Source organism: Pelophylax lessonae (assembly GCF_965119305.1).
Source record: "Pelophylax lessonae genome assembly, chromosome: 12".
NCBI classification, from domain to species: Eukaryota; Metazoa; Chordata; class Amphibia; order Anura; family Ranidae; genus Pelophylax; species Pelophylax lessonae.
Genome location: NC_138779.1, coordinates 22284757 through 22301543, shown reverse-complemented (window position 1 = coordinate 22301543; position 16787 = coordinate 22284757). Strand labels below are relative to the sequence as shown.

At 43.5% G+C, this 16787-nt stretch overlaps 1 protein-coding gene and 1 long non-coding RNA gene across 2 annotated transcripts in view; both read left to right on the top strand.

The window, feature by feature from the left end:
* Nucleotides 1-16787, top strand: part of LOC309567852 — a 463599-nt gene that overhangs the window by 276615 nt on the left and 170197 nt on the right. The gene's annotated exons all lie outside the window — the stretch shown is intronic.
* LOC309568282 (olfactory receptor 5V1-like) lies at nt 8425-9387 on the top strand (the record flags this gene model as incomplete). Its single annotated transcript, XM_082273951.1, has 1 exon — nt 8425-9387. One exon carries the CDS (start codon nt 8425-8427, stop codon nt 9385-9387), a length of 963 nt encoding a protein of 320 aa, XP_082130077.1.

Here is a 16787-nt window from a genome sequence, read left to right as displayed (position 1 = left end):
TATAAATGCAGCAATGTACAGAGACATCTTTGATGACACGCTACTCCAGAGCACTCTGGACCCCAGACTGGGGTGAAGGTTCATCTTCCAACAGGACAACAACCCTAAGCACACAGCCAGGATAACAAAGGAGTGGCTATGGGACAACTCTGTGAATGTCCTTGAGTGGCCCAGCCAGAGCCAAGACTTGAACCTGATTGAACATCTTGAACCCGATTGAACATGGAATTCTGAAAATAGCTGTGCACCGATGCTCCCCATCCAAACTGATGGAGCTTGAAAGGTCTTGCAAAAAAGAATGGGAGAAACTTCCCAAGCTTGTAGCATCACACTCAAAAAGATTTCAAGGCTGTAATTGGTGCCAATGGTGCTTCAACAAAGTATTGAGCAAAGGCTGTGAATACTTATGTACATGGGATTTTTTTTTTTTATTTAATAAATTTGCAAAGATTTCCAACAAACATCTTTCTTGTTGTCATTATGGGGTATTGTTTGTAGAATTTTTAGGAAAATAATGAATTTAATCAATTTTGGAATAAGGCTGTAACATAACAAAATGTGGAAAAAGTAAAGCGCTGTGTATAATTTCCGGATGCACTGTATCTGGTAAAAGATAGCATACAGCTAAATGCAATCTGTACATTATACTTACCTCCAAGTATTATTCCTATCGATTATCTTGCCCCCCCCCCCCCCAACTTTCTCACCCATTAACTATTAAAAAATTCATAGAAGCTCTTTTTTTTTTTTTTTACTTGACTTCTCTTTTATGTGTTGTTGGCACCTTGTGAGGAATGGTAATCCATCAGCGCAGTCCAGAGCTTTGGTTTTGAAACAGCCCCCCTTTGTGATGTCATCTTGCTCATGCAGTCTTCAGGTTCTGCGTGGACCCAGCCAAAGGACTGCCAATGGGAAGTGATCCTGTCACCAGGCAGCATCCTGGACAGACTAAAAAGAGCCCTGCCACAGTGAAAAAAATATAAAAAAACTCAAGGCCAGGTGTGTCACATAACTACAGATTTACTACAGATAACTACAGGCCTTTAGAGTAGTATTCTTTCATTGTTGCCCCCCCCCCCCCCCCCCGTTGGTACACCACTGGGATAATGTTTATACTGGTATAGACTTAAGACCGCCCCATAGCAGTTTTACTGCTACAGGGCGGCTCTCCTGTGCAGAATCATATATATATATATATATATACACAGTATCTCACAAACCCGAGTACACCCCTCACATTTTTGTAAATAATTTATTATATCTTTTCATTTGGCAACACTAAAGAATTGAGGAGTACAAAGACAAGTGTGTCTTGCCTACAGTCAATCATGGTGATGGGGAGCTACAGTTCATTGAGGGAACCATGAATGCTAACATGTACTGTGACATACTGAAGCAGAGCATGATCCCCTCCCTTCAGAGACTGGGCCACAGGGCAGTATTCCAACATGATATCGACCCCAAACACCTCCAGGACAACCACTGCCTTGCTAAAGAAGCTGAGGGTAAAGGTAATGGACTGGCCAAGCATGTCTCCAGACCTAAACACTATTGAGCATCTGTGGGGCATCCTCAAACAGAAGGTGGATGAGCGCAAGGTCTCTAACAACCACCAGCTCCGTGATGTCCTCATGGAGGAGGGGAAGAGGACTCAAGTGGTAACCTGTGAAGCTCTGGTGAACTCCATGCCCAAGAGGGTTAAGGCAGTGCTGGAAAATAATGGTGGCCACACAAAATATTGACACTTTGGGCTCTTATTTGGACATTGTCACTTAGGGGTGTACTCACTTTTGTTGCCAGCGGTTTAGACATTAATGGCTGTGTGTTGAGTTATTTTGAGGGGAAGACAAATTGACACTGTTATACAAGCTGTACACTCACTACTTTATATTGTAGCAAAGTGTCATTTCTTCAGTGTTGTCACATGAAAAGATATAATAAAATATTTACAAAAATTTGAGGGGTGTACTCACTTTTGTGAGATACTGTATATAATTCTAAATTTCTGTCTGCAGGGGGCGCGTGCAAAGCTGATCTGCTGGGTGCTGGGCACTGGATGTCTGCCGACACCCGCCGATCATCGGTAAAACACACAGAACTGAGATCTGCCTATGTAAACAAGGCAGATCTCAGTTCTGACAGGGGGTTAGAGATGGATTTTGTATTCCTGCAAGGCAAGGAACAAAATCAATCTTTTCCCCTAGTAAAAGCACCTCACACAGTATACAAAAACACTGGCTAGGCACACAGTTAACCCTTTGATCGCCTTAAATGTTTAACCCCTTCCTAGCCAGTGTCATTAGTATACAGTGACAGTGTATATTTTTTAGCACTGATCACTTAGTGACACTTTTTTTAGTGTCTCTGGTTCCCACAAAGTGTCAAAAATGTCAGTTAGTGTCCTATTGTACGCCACAAAATCGCAATCCCGCAATAAGTCACTAGTATAAAAAATAAATAAATACAAATTCCATAAATATATCCCATAGTTTGTAGATACTATAATGTTTACGTAAACCAATCAATATGTCCTTATTGGAATTTGTTTCTACTAAAAACATGTAGCAGAATACATATTGGTCTAAATGTATGAAGAAATTAGATTTTTTAAATGTATTTATTGGATATGTTTTATAGCAGAAAATTGTCAATATTTTTTTGTTTATAGCACAAAAGAAAACGCAGAGGTGAACAAATACCACCAAAAAAAAGCTCTATTTGAGGGAACAAAAAAGGACATCAATTTATTTTGGATACAGTGTCGCATGACTGCGCAATTTTTTAGTTAAAATAACGCAGTGCCGTATTGCAAAAAATGGCCTGGCCATGAAGGGGGGTAAATCATCCGGAGGTCAAGTGGGTAAAACTACACTCTGTAGATCACATCAAAGTGGCTGTCTCCAGTAGTGATGGACGAACATCGGACGGGGCGGTTCGCGAACGCGACCCGCAAACTTTCTCAAATGTTCTCGAACCCCATTCACTTCAATGGCAGGCGAACATTAAAAACCTCCAGGTCATATTTGCAGCCACAAAATACTTACTAGCTGTGCACACATAGTCCCACCACATGGACACTGACATACCAGAAGTATTGCTATTGGAAAAGTTGCCATAAAACATTTTTTTTTTTCTTTCAGCCAAAAAATGTATTATTTTTTTTTTCTAAATCAGCTAGAACTGACAGCAGACGGTAAATACATGTCAAATACATATAGGGTCCATTCACACGTCTGTAAAATGGTTCTGCATCAGTTTCACAATTTAGCGGAACGTTTACAAACCCTTTGATCTTCAATGTCAGTCTGAAAAATCAGGCAATCACAGGATAAAGAAGTGTCGGCCAGTACAGGCCCCAAAAATTAGTCCACAGGCGTTCACCTGACAGCAAAGAACTTGGTATTCTGTGGCTGGAGTTACATTAGGCATTCACAGGATACAGAAGTAAGTGTCGGCCGGTACAGGCCCCAAAAATTAGGCAACAGGCGTTCACCTGACAGCAAACAACTTTATATTCTGTGGCTGGAGGTACATTAGGCATTCACAGGATAAGTAAGTGTAGGCCATTACAGGCCCCAAAAATTAGGCATTCAACAGACATAAAAGGCCTTTTATGCCGCTGTATTTACCTAAGACAGGGACCATGAATTGTTATGGGCGGTGGCGGATATTTGTGGGCTGTCATGATGAATTGGAATCAAACATGGTCTACTGGTCACATGTGTTGAATTCCTCCGAGATCCATGCCTCATTCATTTTTATAAATGTGAGGTAGTCAACACTGTCGTAAACTAGGCGAGTGCGCTTATCGGTCACGATCCCCCCTGCTGCGCTGAACGTCCTTTCAGACAGGACACTGAACGAGGGGCAAGCCAACAGTTCCATTGCAAATTCTGCAAGTTCTGGCCAGAGGTCAAGCCTGCCCACCCAGTAGTCCAGGGGTTCATCACTTCTCAGAGCGTCCACATCTGTCGTTAACCCGATGTAGTCGGACACCTGTCGGTCTAGGCGTTCCCTGATGCTGGATCCAGAGGACAGCTGTGGATGGGTCGGCTGAAAGAATGATCTCATATCAGAAATGACCAACACATCTTCAAACCGCCCTCTTCTTGCAGGCGCTGTTGGATTGGTAACCGCAACTGTTTCTCTGTGAGTGGAAATTCCTCTGCCAGCGCACGCAAAAGCAGAATGCAGCATTTCTCGAAGCAAGGCCTGGAAGTGCTGCATTCTGACCACCCTCTGTGATGGTGGTAACATTTCCGCCATTTTTTGTTTGTACTGGGGGTCTAAGTACGTTGCCACTCAGTACTGGTCCTTGCCCTTTGTGCTTTTTATAGGGGGGGTCCCTCTTAAAACACTGGAGCATGAAGGCCCCCATTTTCACTAAACTGGAAGTGGTGTAGTGGCCTGGCTCCTGCTCATCATCCAGGATAAAGTCGTCCTCGTTCTCCTCCCCCCATCCACGGAAACCAGGGATCCCAGAAAGGTTTAAAGCATGCTCTTCTTGCTCCTCCTCAACCCCCCCCAGCACCATCCTCCTCTGACTCCTCTTTAGACTCCTGTTGTTGACTTGTCTCATATGGAGTAGCCCCCCCCTGGGAATTCATCCAGTGTTGCGACTTCCTCATCTTCCTGCTCCTGCTCCTCAACGGCTTGATCAATGACACGAAGCAATGCACGCTCCAGAAAGAAGGCGTAAGGTACGATGTCACTGATGGTGCCCTGGCTGCGACTGACCAGTTTGGTGATCTCATCAAATGGCCACAGAAGTCTGCATGTGTCACGCATGAGCAGCCACTGGCGTGGTGAAAAAACCCAAGCTCCCCAGAACCTGTCCTGCCGCAGAGTTCATACAGGAAGTCGTTAACTGCACGTTTCTGCTGGAGCAGCCTATCAAGCATATACAAGGTTGAGTTCCATCGTGTCGGGCAGTCACAAATAAGATGTCTGACGGTCAGGTTGTGTCGCCGCTGAATGTCGGCAAGGCGAGCCATGGCTGGGTAAGATCTTCTGAAATGGGCCGAAATTTTCCTGGCCTGCCGCAAGACGTCCTAGACCCCAGGGTATTTGGCAACGAATTGCTGCACGACACGTGCCATGCATGGTGTTTCAGCGAGCTCAGCAGATTGGCACCGTTGTCGCACACCACTTTACCAACTGTCAAATTGAGCAATGTTAGCCATTGATCTGCCTGTGAACGCAAAGCTGAAAGGAGTGCAGGACCCGTGTGGCTCTTGGCTTCCAGGCACAACAGACGCAGCACAGCATGGCAACGTCTCACCTAGCATGTCGAGTAGGTTCTGGGGATCTTGGGCGGCGCAGCGGAAGAGACGGTAGCAACGGAAAAGGAGGAGTCAGCCGAGGAGGAGAGGGAGGATGGAGGAGGAGAAGAAGAGGTAGGCCTGCATGCAATCCGTGGCGGTAAAACCAAATCTACATGGGTGCCACAGGTTACATGCTTGACGGCCGCCAGAAGGTTCACCCAGTTGGCAGTAAAAGTTATATACCTTCCCTGCCCGTGTTTGCTAGACCACGTGTCTGTGGTCAGATGTATCTTGGCACCGACACTGTGTGCCAGAGATACATTCACTTGCTGCTGAACATGGCCATATAGCTCTGGAATGCACCTTCTGCGAGAAATATTTCCTTCCTGGGACCTTCCGTTGTGGTGTTCCAATGGCCACAAATTTTCTAAAGGCCTCCGAGTCCACCAGTTGATATGGCAGTAGTTGGCGGGCTATCAGTTCCGGCAAGCCAGCGGTCAAACGTTGGGCAAGAGGGTTATCCAGCGTCATCATTTTTTTACGCTCCAACATTTGGGCCACGGAAGCCTGCCTTTTTCCAGAAAAACTTGAGGACGGCATGATGGAAGGTGGAGTGGAGGACAATTGTGAGGAGAGAGGAGAAGAGGCTGGACAGTGAGAGAGAGCCTAGAGGGTGACTTTGTGGGTTCTGACGGCGTTGCTCCCACTGGGCTCGGTGATGGGAGTCCAGGTGCCTTCTTAAGGCGGTCGTCCCTAGGTCAGTGTTTGGCTTACCGGGACTTATGTGTTGACTGCAAGGGCTGCAGATGGCAGCACTATTGTCAGCAGCAGACAGGTTAAAAAAAAGCCCACACTGCGGAGCCATGTGCCGGCATCCTGGGAGCGCCAGATGTGACCGTACATGGTTGATGGCTCGCTCCTGATACATTACCGGTCTGGTTTGTCCCTCCTGTGCATTGTAAGTTCGGCCTGCTTCTCCTCCCTATCTGCTGTTCCATCTCTCCCTCTGAACTCCCCTCCTCTTCCTCTCTTGTGGGCACCCATGTGACATCCATAGACACGTCATCATCAACGTCACCTTCCCCACCACTAACATTTGAGATCTCGGAGTAGGCAGCAACAGCAGGGACCAACCTCCTTGGGCTGATCTGGGTACTGTCGTCAGACTGCTGAGTGGCGGCTGTTGCTACCTCCTCTTCCTGATCCGATGCCAAGAATGGCTGCGCATCATAAATGTCTTGTGATGGATCGGAAAATAATTCCTGTGACTCAAGCGGAGAGTATATGGTGGTGGTGTTGGTGGTGGTGTCTTTGGGGTGCACACAGCAGAGAGTGAAGAGGGTGCAGATAGAGAGGATGAGGAGGGTGCAGAAGAGGAAGGGTGAGTGAGCCACTCAACCAAGTCTGGTGCGTCCTTTGACGTAATCGAACGCACCTTCTGCAACTTCCCACTTTCGCTCCGACCCCTACCACCCCTGCGGAAGGGCCTGCCTCCTTCTCTGCCTGTCATTTTTTAGATAACCCTGTGACAAAAGTCTCTAGAGAAGCGCAGTATATGTGGAAAAGGGTATATAACACCCCGCTTCAATCTGTCGTTTTGGGGGCCACTGGTTTATCACACCAGTTATGAAAAATATTTTCTAGTAACTTTTGTCACTACGTGTAGCAGAGTTAACGCAGCGAAAGAGGCAACATTTCTGCAGTACCCAAAAACACTATTACTAAAGTATAACACCCGCTTCAATCTGTCGTTTTGGGGGGGGGGGGGGGAACTGGTCTATCACACCAGTAATGAAAAATATTTTCTAGTAACTTTTGTCACTGTGTGTAGCAGAGTTAACGCAGCGAAGGAGGCAAAATTTCTTCAGTACCCAAATACACTATAATATGCTTTCTATATTAGAAAGTATATTATAAGTGTATTACACCCCTATATACTGCACACCAAACAATAGTACACCTATACCAAATACCAGTCCTTTAAAGGACTTTTGTGGACCTATTACCGAGCGATTTGTGTCACTGACAATCTGTCCCTGCTTCACACAGCAAACCTCTCTCTACACTGACAAAAAGCAGAATGCAAAATGGCAGCCAGGTCAGGTCTATTTATAAGGTAGGGGGTATGTCCATGTGCTGAAATGTCTCAATTGGCTGTCCTGTACCACCTGATGGATGTGTCATGGGTCAAATTTCTTCACAATGTAAAAGAATATGGCGGCCGCGAACGTCGCCATATGTTCGCATGATCGGCGGACAGTGAACGAGCAAAGTTCACCGCGAACAGACTGCCAAGCGAACCGCAAGGTTATCTCTAGTCTCCAGGGCTCCATTCCAAGCTAGTATTGCAACTTGGAGCAACCACCAACCCATCAGGAATGGATCCATCATATGGGACATACTCTACACCCTGACTTTCTTGTTTTCCAACATAGAGGGTGCCCTGCCAAATTCTACAAAGTATGGGATAACTGGTTAGCCACGCCTGGTTTATCAACTCTTGACTTAGTATTGAACAGACCTATGTGGCCTGCAGTTGTAATTGTATTCATGCTCTGTTGCGCAGAGAAATGTATAAAATCTATTTTTGTGACCATGTCATGTCTATCTAGTGGGCTTTTTTTTTTTTTTTTTTTAATTTGATGCTTTAAATCTTGTTTTTTTTTTTTTAATAAACTTGCTCTAGAAAAATTAAATAAAAAAATTAAAAAAAGTCCACTCTGTAAATTATTGCACCACATAATTTAAAACACTGGCACAGAAAAACACTTCTAATTAAAATACAAATATTTGGTTTGGGAAATTATACACACTTCCATTTGTATATTTAACAGTCCAAAAGGGAGCAAATATGAGATGTTCATTGTTAGGGATAACAAACACTTTAATGGAATAAAAACACTGATTCCTCTAAGGACTTACAGGATTCATGGGCACATCTGCAGGTTGTCGGCAAGGCGATTTTTAATTGATGGTATTTTTAACTTCGTCTATATATATATAAAACCTATAGTGAATGGTAATGGATTAAATGGAATAGTTTTCTTTATTAGTTACTTATTTTGCATGTATAAGTAATATACTGTAGCTTATATAACAGTGCCTATCCTTTAACAACCACCGTACTCCCAGGAAGGTTTCTATAACCCGGTATGCAGGAATGACTATGATGAACAGCAGTTTGGTGACAGAGTTTATTCTTCTCGGATTTACAGATCTTGTTTCTGTCAAAATCATTCTATTTTATACATTTCTTCTAATTTATGTGCTAACCCTAACAGGAAATGTAGCTATCATTGCTACTACTTCATTCAGCATGGAGCTCCATTCTCCCATGTACTTCTTTCTTAGCAATCTATCTTTTCTTGAGATATTTTATACCTCAGTTACCGTTCCAAAAATGCTTCTAAATATTCTTATCAACACTAATTCTATCTCCTTCATTGCCTGTATTGTTCAGATGTATTTATTTATAGCTCTGGGCAGCATTGAGTGCTCCTTGCTTGCCGTTATGGCTTACGACCGGTATTTAGCTGTCTGCAATCCCCTGCATTATGTGACTGTCATGGACTGTCGTACTCGTCTTGTTTTAGCCTTTAGTTCTTGGATCAGCGGGTTCATCAACTCTATGGTCCACACCACCTGTACCTTCCACCACAATTTCTGTTCCTCTAATGTCATAAACCAGTTCTTTTGTGACATCCGACCCTTGTTGAGTTTGGCTTGTGATGACACGCTATCTACTGACATAGTACTCAGTGTTGTTGGTGGAGGATATGGAGTTGGCTCTTTTATTTTGACTCTGATATCTTATATTCACATTATTTCCACCATACTGAAGATCAGGTCTAGGAAAGGGCAGCAGAAAGCCTTTTCTACCTGTGCCTCTCATCTGATTGTTGTCTCCTTGTTTTATGGCACTTCACTATTTGCATATCCTAGACGTAACTCAAAAGAAACCACCGACCAGCAGAAAATAGCTCCAGTGATATATGCTGTGGTCACACCAACGCTCAATCCATTCATTTATACGATGAGGAACAAAGAGTTTAAGACTGCGCTAAGTAAAATGATTGGGAGAAAGCTGCCAAAAATTACTTTGTTCACACATGGTCATTTATAGGTGACTGAAAATAGAAGCCGTAGAAGTCAGCTTACACAATACAGAAGCTTTAGTCATGGATAGATTCTGGGGGGTTTAATCAGCCATTGATAACATTGTTAATATAAGAATGTCAAATGAAGACCATGGTAACGAATGACCTGATCTGGTGGGTTTGATCAGCCATTGATGGTTAGATCTCCTTGACTTTACCTTTCTACCCAACCTCTTCTTGTTACAGGTGTAGGATTCCCAGTCCTCCTGCCACAATCCCAATCGTATAACATTGTTAATATAAGAATGTCAAATGAAGACCATGGTAACGAATGACTTGATCTGGTGGTTTGATCAGCCATTGATGGTTAGATCTCTTTGACTTTACCTTTCTACCCAACCTCTTCTTGTTACAGAAGTAGGATTCCCAGTCCTCCTGCCACAATCCCAATCGTATAACATTGTTAATATAAGAATGTCAAATGAAGACCATGGTAACGAATGACCTGATCTGGGGGATTTGATCAGCCATTGATTGTTAGATCTCCTTGACTTTACCTTTCTACCCAACCTCTTCTTGTTACAGAAGTAGGATTCCCAGCCCTCCTGCCACAATCCCAATCGTATAACATTGTTAATATAGGAATGTCAAATGAAGACCATGGTAACGAATGACCTGATCTTGAAGGGGGTAAAACCCTCCAGAGGTCATGTGGACACTGCCTGGCCAAAAAAAAAGTTGCAACCAAAACAAAAAAGGTCTCACACTCTAATATTTAATTGGCTTTGATTACGGCACACATTCTCTGTGGCATTGTTTCGATAAGCTTCTGCAATGTCACAAGATTTATTTCTGCCCAGTGTTGCATTCATTTTTCACCAAGATCTTGTATTGTTAATGGGAGAGTCGGACCACTGCGCAAAGCCTTCTCCAGCACATCCCAAAGATTCCCAATGGGGTTAAGTTCTGGGCTCTGTGGTGGCCAATCCATGTGTGACAATGATGTCTCATGCTCCCTGAACCACTCTTTCACAATTTGAGCCCGATGAATCCTGGCGTTGTCATCTTGGAATATGCCCGTGCCATCAGGGAAGAAAAAAATCCATTGATGGAATAACCTGGTCATTCGGTATATTCAGGTAGTCAGCTGACCCCATTCTTTGGGTACATGCAGTAACTATCCAATAGGAGAGTTACTGCAGCTTAGTTTAGTTAGTTGCTTAGTTAATTCCAGGTGGCAACTTTTTTTTTGGCCAGGCAGTGTATATAAAGCTTGAGTAAAACTTTTGTGCTGGCATCTGAACTGAATATCTAAAAGCCTCAGATTAACCACTTGACCTCCGGAGGGTTTTACCCCCTTCATGACCTGGACATTTTTTTTTTTTTTTGCTATTTAGCACTGCGCTAATTTAACTGGGAATTACTGCAACACTGTACCCAAACAAAATTTACATCATTTTTTTCACACAAATAGAGCTTTCTTTTGGTCGTATATGATCACCCCTTTTATTTTTTTTTATTATAAAAAAACAAATTTTGAAAAAATGATAAAAAAAAATCATAAAATCTAATTTCTTCATAAATTTAGGCCAAAATGTATTCTGCTACATGTCATGGGTAAAACAAAACTTCATATTTTGCATATCCTAGACGTAGCGCGAAACAAGCCACCGACCAGCAGAAAATAGCTCCAGTGATATATGCTGTGGTCACACCAACGCTCAATCCATGATGAGGATTATATGATGAGGAACAAAGAGTTTAAGACTGTGCTAAGAAAAATGATTGGAAGAAAGCTGCAAAAAGTTACTTTTTCATACATGGTAATTTATAGAAGACTGAAAATAGAAGCCATAGATGTCAGATTACCCATAGACATTCATTATATGAAGTCCGTGCAAGTCGCGCCGGAGTCGCGCAGCACGAGACTTCACAGGTCGCCCCCTAAGTCGGAGCGTATAAATAAAGGTATAAATACATACACTATATATATATATATATATATATATATATATATATATATATAGATATAGATATATATATATATATATACTTTGTACATACATACATACAGGTGCTGGTCAGCAGATGGAAGCATAAAGTGCTCTAGAATTTCCTGCTACAGGGCTGCGTTGACTTTGGATCTGATAAAACACAGTGGACCAACACCAGCACTAAATCATCATAGACTGTGGAAAATGTTGCATTTTATTTGGAAATAAAGGTCCCAGAGTCTGGAGGAAGAGTGGAGAGGCACAGAATCCAAGTTACATGAGGTTCAATGTGAAGTTTCCTCAGTCAGTGATGATTTGGGGAGCCGTGTCATCTGCTGGTGTTGGTCCACACTGTTTTATCAAGTCCAAAGTCAGCGCAGCCCTCTACCAGGGAATTCTAGAACACTTTATACTTCCTTCTGCTGACCAGCTTTAAGGAGATGCTGATTTCATTTTCCAGCAGGACCTGCCCACTCTGCCAAAAGTACCAATACCTGGTTTAATAATCATGGTATCACTGTGCTTGATTGGCCAGCAAACTCGTCTGACTTAAACCCCATAGAGAATCTGTGGGGTATTGTCAAGAGGAAGATGAGAGACATCAGACCCAACAATGCAGATGAGCTGAAGTGCCACAGGCTGATCGCCTCCATGCCACGCAGTATTGATGCAGTAATTCCTGCAAAAGGAGCCCCAACCAAGTACTGAGTGCATACTATACTGTACATGGAGATGCTTTTCAGTAAGTCAACATTTCTGTATTAAAAATCCTTTTTTTTTTTTTTATTGGTCCTACGTAACATTCAAATTTTTTGAGATACTGAATTTTGGGGTGTCACTAGCTGTAAGCCGTAATCTTCAAAATTAAAAGAAAGAAATACTTGAAATAAATCACTCTGTGTGTAACACATTTATATAAAATCTAGGAATTTTACTTTTTGAATTTAATTACTGAACTAAATTAACTTTTTGATGATATTCAAATTTTTTTAAATATATATATATATATATATATATCTTGAATAAACCTGCTGTGCTGGCATCTGAGCTGAATATCCTCAGATTAACCACTTGACTACTGGAAGGTTTTTCCCCCTTCACGACCAGGCCGGTTATTGCAATTTAGTACTGTGCTACTTTAACTGGCAAGTGCATGGTCATGCAACACTGTACCCAAACGAAATTTATATAATTATTTTCACACAAATAGAGCTTCTTTTGGCGGTATTTGACCACCAGTGTTTTTTTTTTTTTTTTGTGATATAAACAAAAAAAGACCAAAACGTTTGAACAAAAACTATTTTTTATACTTTCCGTTATAAAACATACCCAATAAAAAAAATCGAAAAATTAAATTTCTTCATAAATTTTGGCCAAATGTATTCTGCTACATGTCTTTGGTTAAAAAAAAAAAAAAATCCCAATAAGTGTATATTGATTGGTTTGTGTGAAAATTATAGCATCTACAAACTATGGTATATATACTGGAATTTTTATTTTTATACTAGTAATGAAGGTGATCAGCGACTTGTGGGATTGTGATAGTGCAGCAGACAATCTGACAGTAACTGATGTTGAGGGGGGGGGGGGGACTAACTGCCACTGACATCACCTGTGACACTAATACAGTGATCAGTGCTAATACTATACACTGTCACTGTACTAATGACACTGGCTAGGAAGGGGTTAAAATCTAGGGGCAATCAAGGGGTTAAATATGTGCCTTACTAAGTAACGTGTGTATTGTGTGCCAAATTTGGCACCTTTCGGGGGGGAGCGGGTACCTGTTTTTACCATCCCCACTTCCGGTCCCCCTGGAAGTTCACTCCTCCTCCTCTTTCCACCACCTCCGGACCATTCAGAAAGTGCAGCGTGCTTCACGCATGTACAGTAGGGAACCGGCTAAGAAGCCGCAAGGCTTCACTGCTGGTTTCCATTACGAGGAATGCCGAGAGTCCAATGAAAAATCATCTGGAGTGCCGACATTGCAGGATCTCTGGACAGGTAAGTGTCCTAATATTAAAAGTCAGTACCTACAGTATTTGTAGCTGCTGATTTTTAGTTTTTGGAAGGGGGGGGGGGCCTGGAGCTCCGCTTTAAAGTAGAATGCCAATTTCTATTTTTTTTTACATTTTTTATTAACCCTTTACCTGTGTTAAAAAAAAGCAATTCTTACCCTCTCTACACATCAAAGCTGTCCCTGGTCTCCTTCTTGGTCCAGCATGGGCATTCCTTCTTAGGCATAATGGCGGTCATGTCAGTTCCTGTGAGCCCAAACAGTCATTTACATGCCTCCTGATGGGGGAATTTCATATTTCCTTATTAAAGTTGTCTCACAATATCTAGCAATATATAATATAGCAAGCTTCCAAAGTCTAGTTACCTAAGCTGACTTCATACCAAAGGAATGTCATTACAAACTGACCAAGTTCTTAAAAGGTCAGATTGCTTACAAGGGGGTTGGCCATATCCTTTAAAAAGTCCTAAATACTACAGCTAAAACTTGGAATATTCAGTCTTGTATCAGAGCATACTATCATGCATGTGTCTATGATCATCTATGCCACACCGTCTAAAAAACAGGCAGGACTCCGTGGAGAAACAGCACCTTAAATAAGTATTCTTGTCATATTTTTCTAATAATATTACAATTGTGATCTGTCATTACTTAATTAAACATTATACCTACAAGTGTTTGTGGGATCTCTCTTTGCACATCCCAATTACAACTCCAAAAACGTAAACAATCATGTAACCGTGATAAAATACCCCCCCCCCCCCCCAGGAGGCATGTCATCACTCAGGAGGCCGGGCTCGCTGTACTTCAGGACTGAGCAGAGCTTACATGTCATTACATGAGTGCCACTCAGTGCTGAAAGAATGCCTGCTCCACTCCACTTGCTCTTTTTTTATGAAAGCAGTCGTTTCTGTGCAGAAGTCTGATGCACCCCCTGCTACAGCCACAGCTAGAGCTCTCCAAACAGCAGCAAAATGAGCTTTCTAACTGCAGAGCTATAATACTGACTCCGTGTCGGACCTCTTCAGGGAGACCACTGTTTAGGCAGGTGCAGTTAGCTACTTTGCCACTAGGTGGCTCTGTGCCAGAATAGTGTCTGGTTACAGCAGATAGTGTCTTCAGGTGCTATGCCCTTTTAGGTAGAGCCCTCTTGCAGTGATGTCAGGGCCCATATATACCGTAAGTCAGGTAGGGAGAAGCATACTCTCTCTTGGGACACGGGAGCAAAACACTGCACATCTATGAGAATGTAGCCTGCACACATAGGCCCTAGAATGAGCAGGAAGCCGGGCGGAGTGGACCTGTACACAAGAGGAGCCAGCTGTAGCAATTCTGACCCTCTTGGAGGTTGGGGCTAGGGCGGATTGCAAAAGGCCTTTTAGGCCATGCTGCAGATCCTTCCTGGCCGCTTCCCTGTAGGGTTCCCAGGAGAAATGTACCCTGCTAGGAGGTGACTACGGAGAACACAGTACTGTGAGTAATGATAACCCTGGGCAGAAAAGAGACTGTAGGGAGATGGCTGTTGAGATGCTACATGTGCTTTCACCTGTGGCTACTGCGGATCGTCCGCTATATGTAATTGACTGTGTATTATTGTTGCCACCTTTTCCTCAAGCCAAACCTGAACACTTTAGTGGTGCATGGCAATTCTTTGTATTTTAACCACCGAAAGACCAGTTGCTGTGTATTTACTGTGGCAAAGTGGCGCTATTGCGCTTAACGATGTGCCTGTAGGTTGTTTCGTTCAATAGCCACACGATGGGGCCATGATTGGCTAGTGGGGATGTCATCTACGGGAGAGGCAGAACCGCGATCTGTCTATGTAAACAAGGCAGATCGCCATTCTGCAAGGGGACATGATGGAGATCTTGTGTTCCTGCTAAGCAGGAACCCACATCTCTATCTTCCCCCAATCAGTGCACCCCCCCACAGTTAGTAAGCACCCCTAGGGGCACACTTAACCCTTTGATCGCCCCTAAGGTTAACCTCTTCGCTGCCAGTGTCATTAGTACAGTGACAGTGCATTTTTTCTAGCACTGATCAAGTGTCAGTGAAGTGTCCCCAGCAATGTCACAGTCCCGCTAAAAATCCCTGATCACCGCCATTACTAGTAAAAAAATAAATAAATAGAAATTCCATAAAAATATCCCATAGTTTGTAGACGCGATAACTTTTGCGCAAACCAATCAACATACAGGTATTGGGATTTTTTTTTTTACCAAAAATATGTAGCAGAATACATATTGGCCTAAATTGATAAAGAAATGTGATTTTTTAAAAAATTTTATTGGCTGTTTTTTTCCCCAAAATTGTCGCCCTTTTTTTGTTTATAGCGCAAAAAATAAAAACCGCAGAGATGATCAAATACCACCAAAAGAAAGCTCTATTTGTGGAAAAAAAAGCCAAAAATAGTTTTTGAGTACAGCGTCGCACGACCGCACAATTGTCAGTTAAAATAAAGCAGTGCTGTATTGCAAAAAATATCCTGGTCATCAAGGGGGTAAAACCATCCGGGGCTGAAGTGGTAAAGGGGGAACTCTGTGGACTCTGGTGTAAAGGGTAGCTCTGATGTAAGGGGGTCTCTGCTCACCAAAGCCCCCACTTACATCAGAGTTCACAGCATCCCCCCTTAAATCAGGGTTTCCAAAGCTCCCTTACCTTAGAGTCCTTAGAGCACCCCTTACATCTGAGTTCCCCTCATTTGCTCAGAGGCAGGAGAGAGAATGGAGGGAGGAGGGAGGAGGGAGACATCAGTCACAGTGGATACTGAACTCACTCACCAGAGGAAGGAAACATCAGTACCTGTCATCCACAATGTATCTGCCAGCTACTGTGCTTCAAATATTCCACCCATACTTCCCTTTTCTGAAGCACAGCATAGGGTGATTTGGATGTGCCCAGGCACACTTGGAACACCCCGTGTGAATGCCTATTGTTGGGGAGCCACATTCCGGTCTGAATAATGTGTCTGGGTTTCAGGTGATCTGAAATCAGGACACATGATTCAAAACCCGGACTGTCCAGATAAATCCTGGGTGGGTGGCAGCCCTACTGTGTATGTCAAGTGACTCTGGAATGCATGTCCCTGTGATGTGACTGTATTGCCACCAGGGGCAGACTGGCGACTTTCGGCCCAGGGGGCAAGTACAAACCAGAGGCCCATGGTGCAGCAACTCGGGCCCCCCTCCCACTCTCCCTATTCCTGTCCTCCCCTTGACCCCCCATTCGAGGCTGAATCCCAGGTACCCTCTACTCACTGGCTGAATCAGGCCAGGGGGGTGGTTGGAGGGAGCTGGGACAGCTCGATTGGGGCTGGCAGGTGGAGGAAAGTCTCCAGTGGGGCATGGAACCGGCCTCTGCTCAGACAGTTTAGACCATTCTAGCTGGGGGGGGGGGGGGGTCTGCTCCCTGTCCT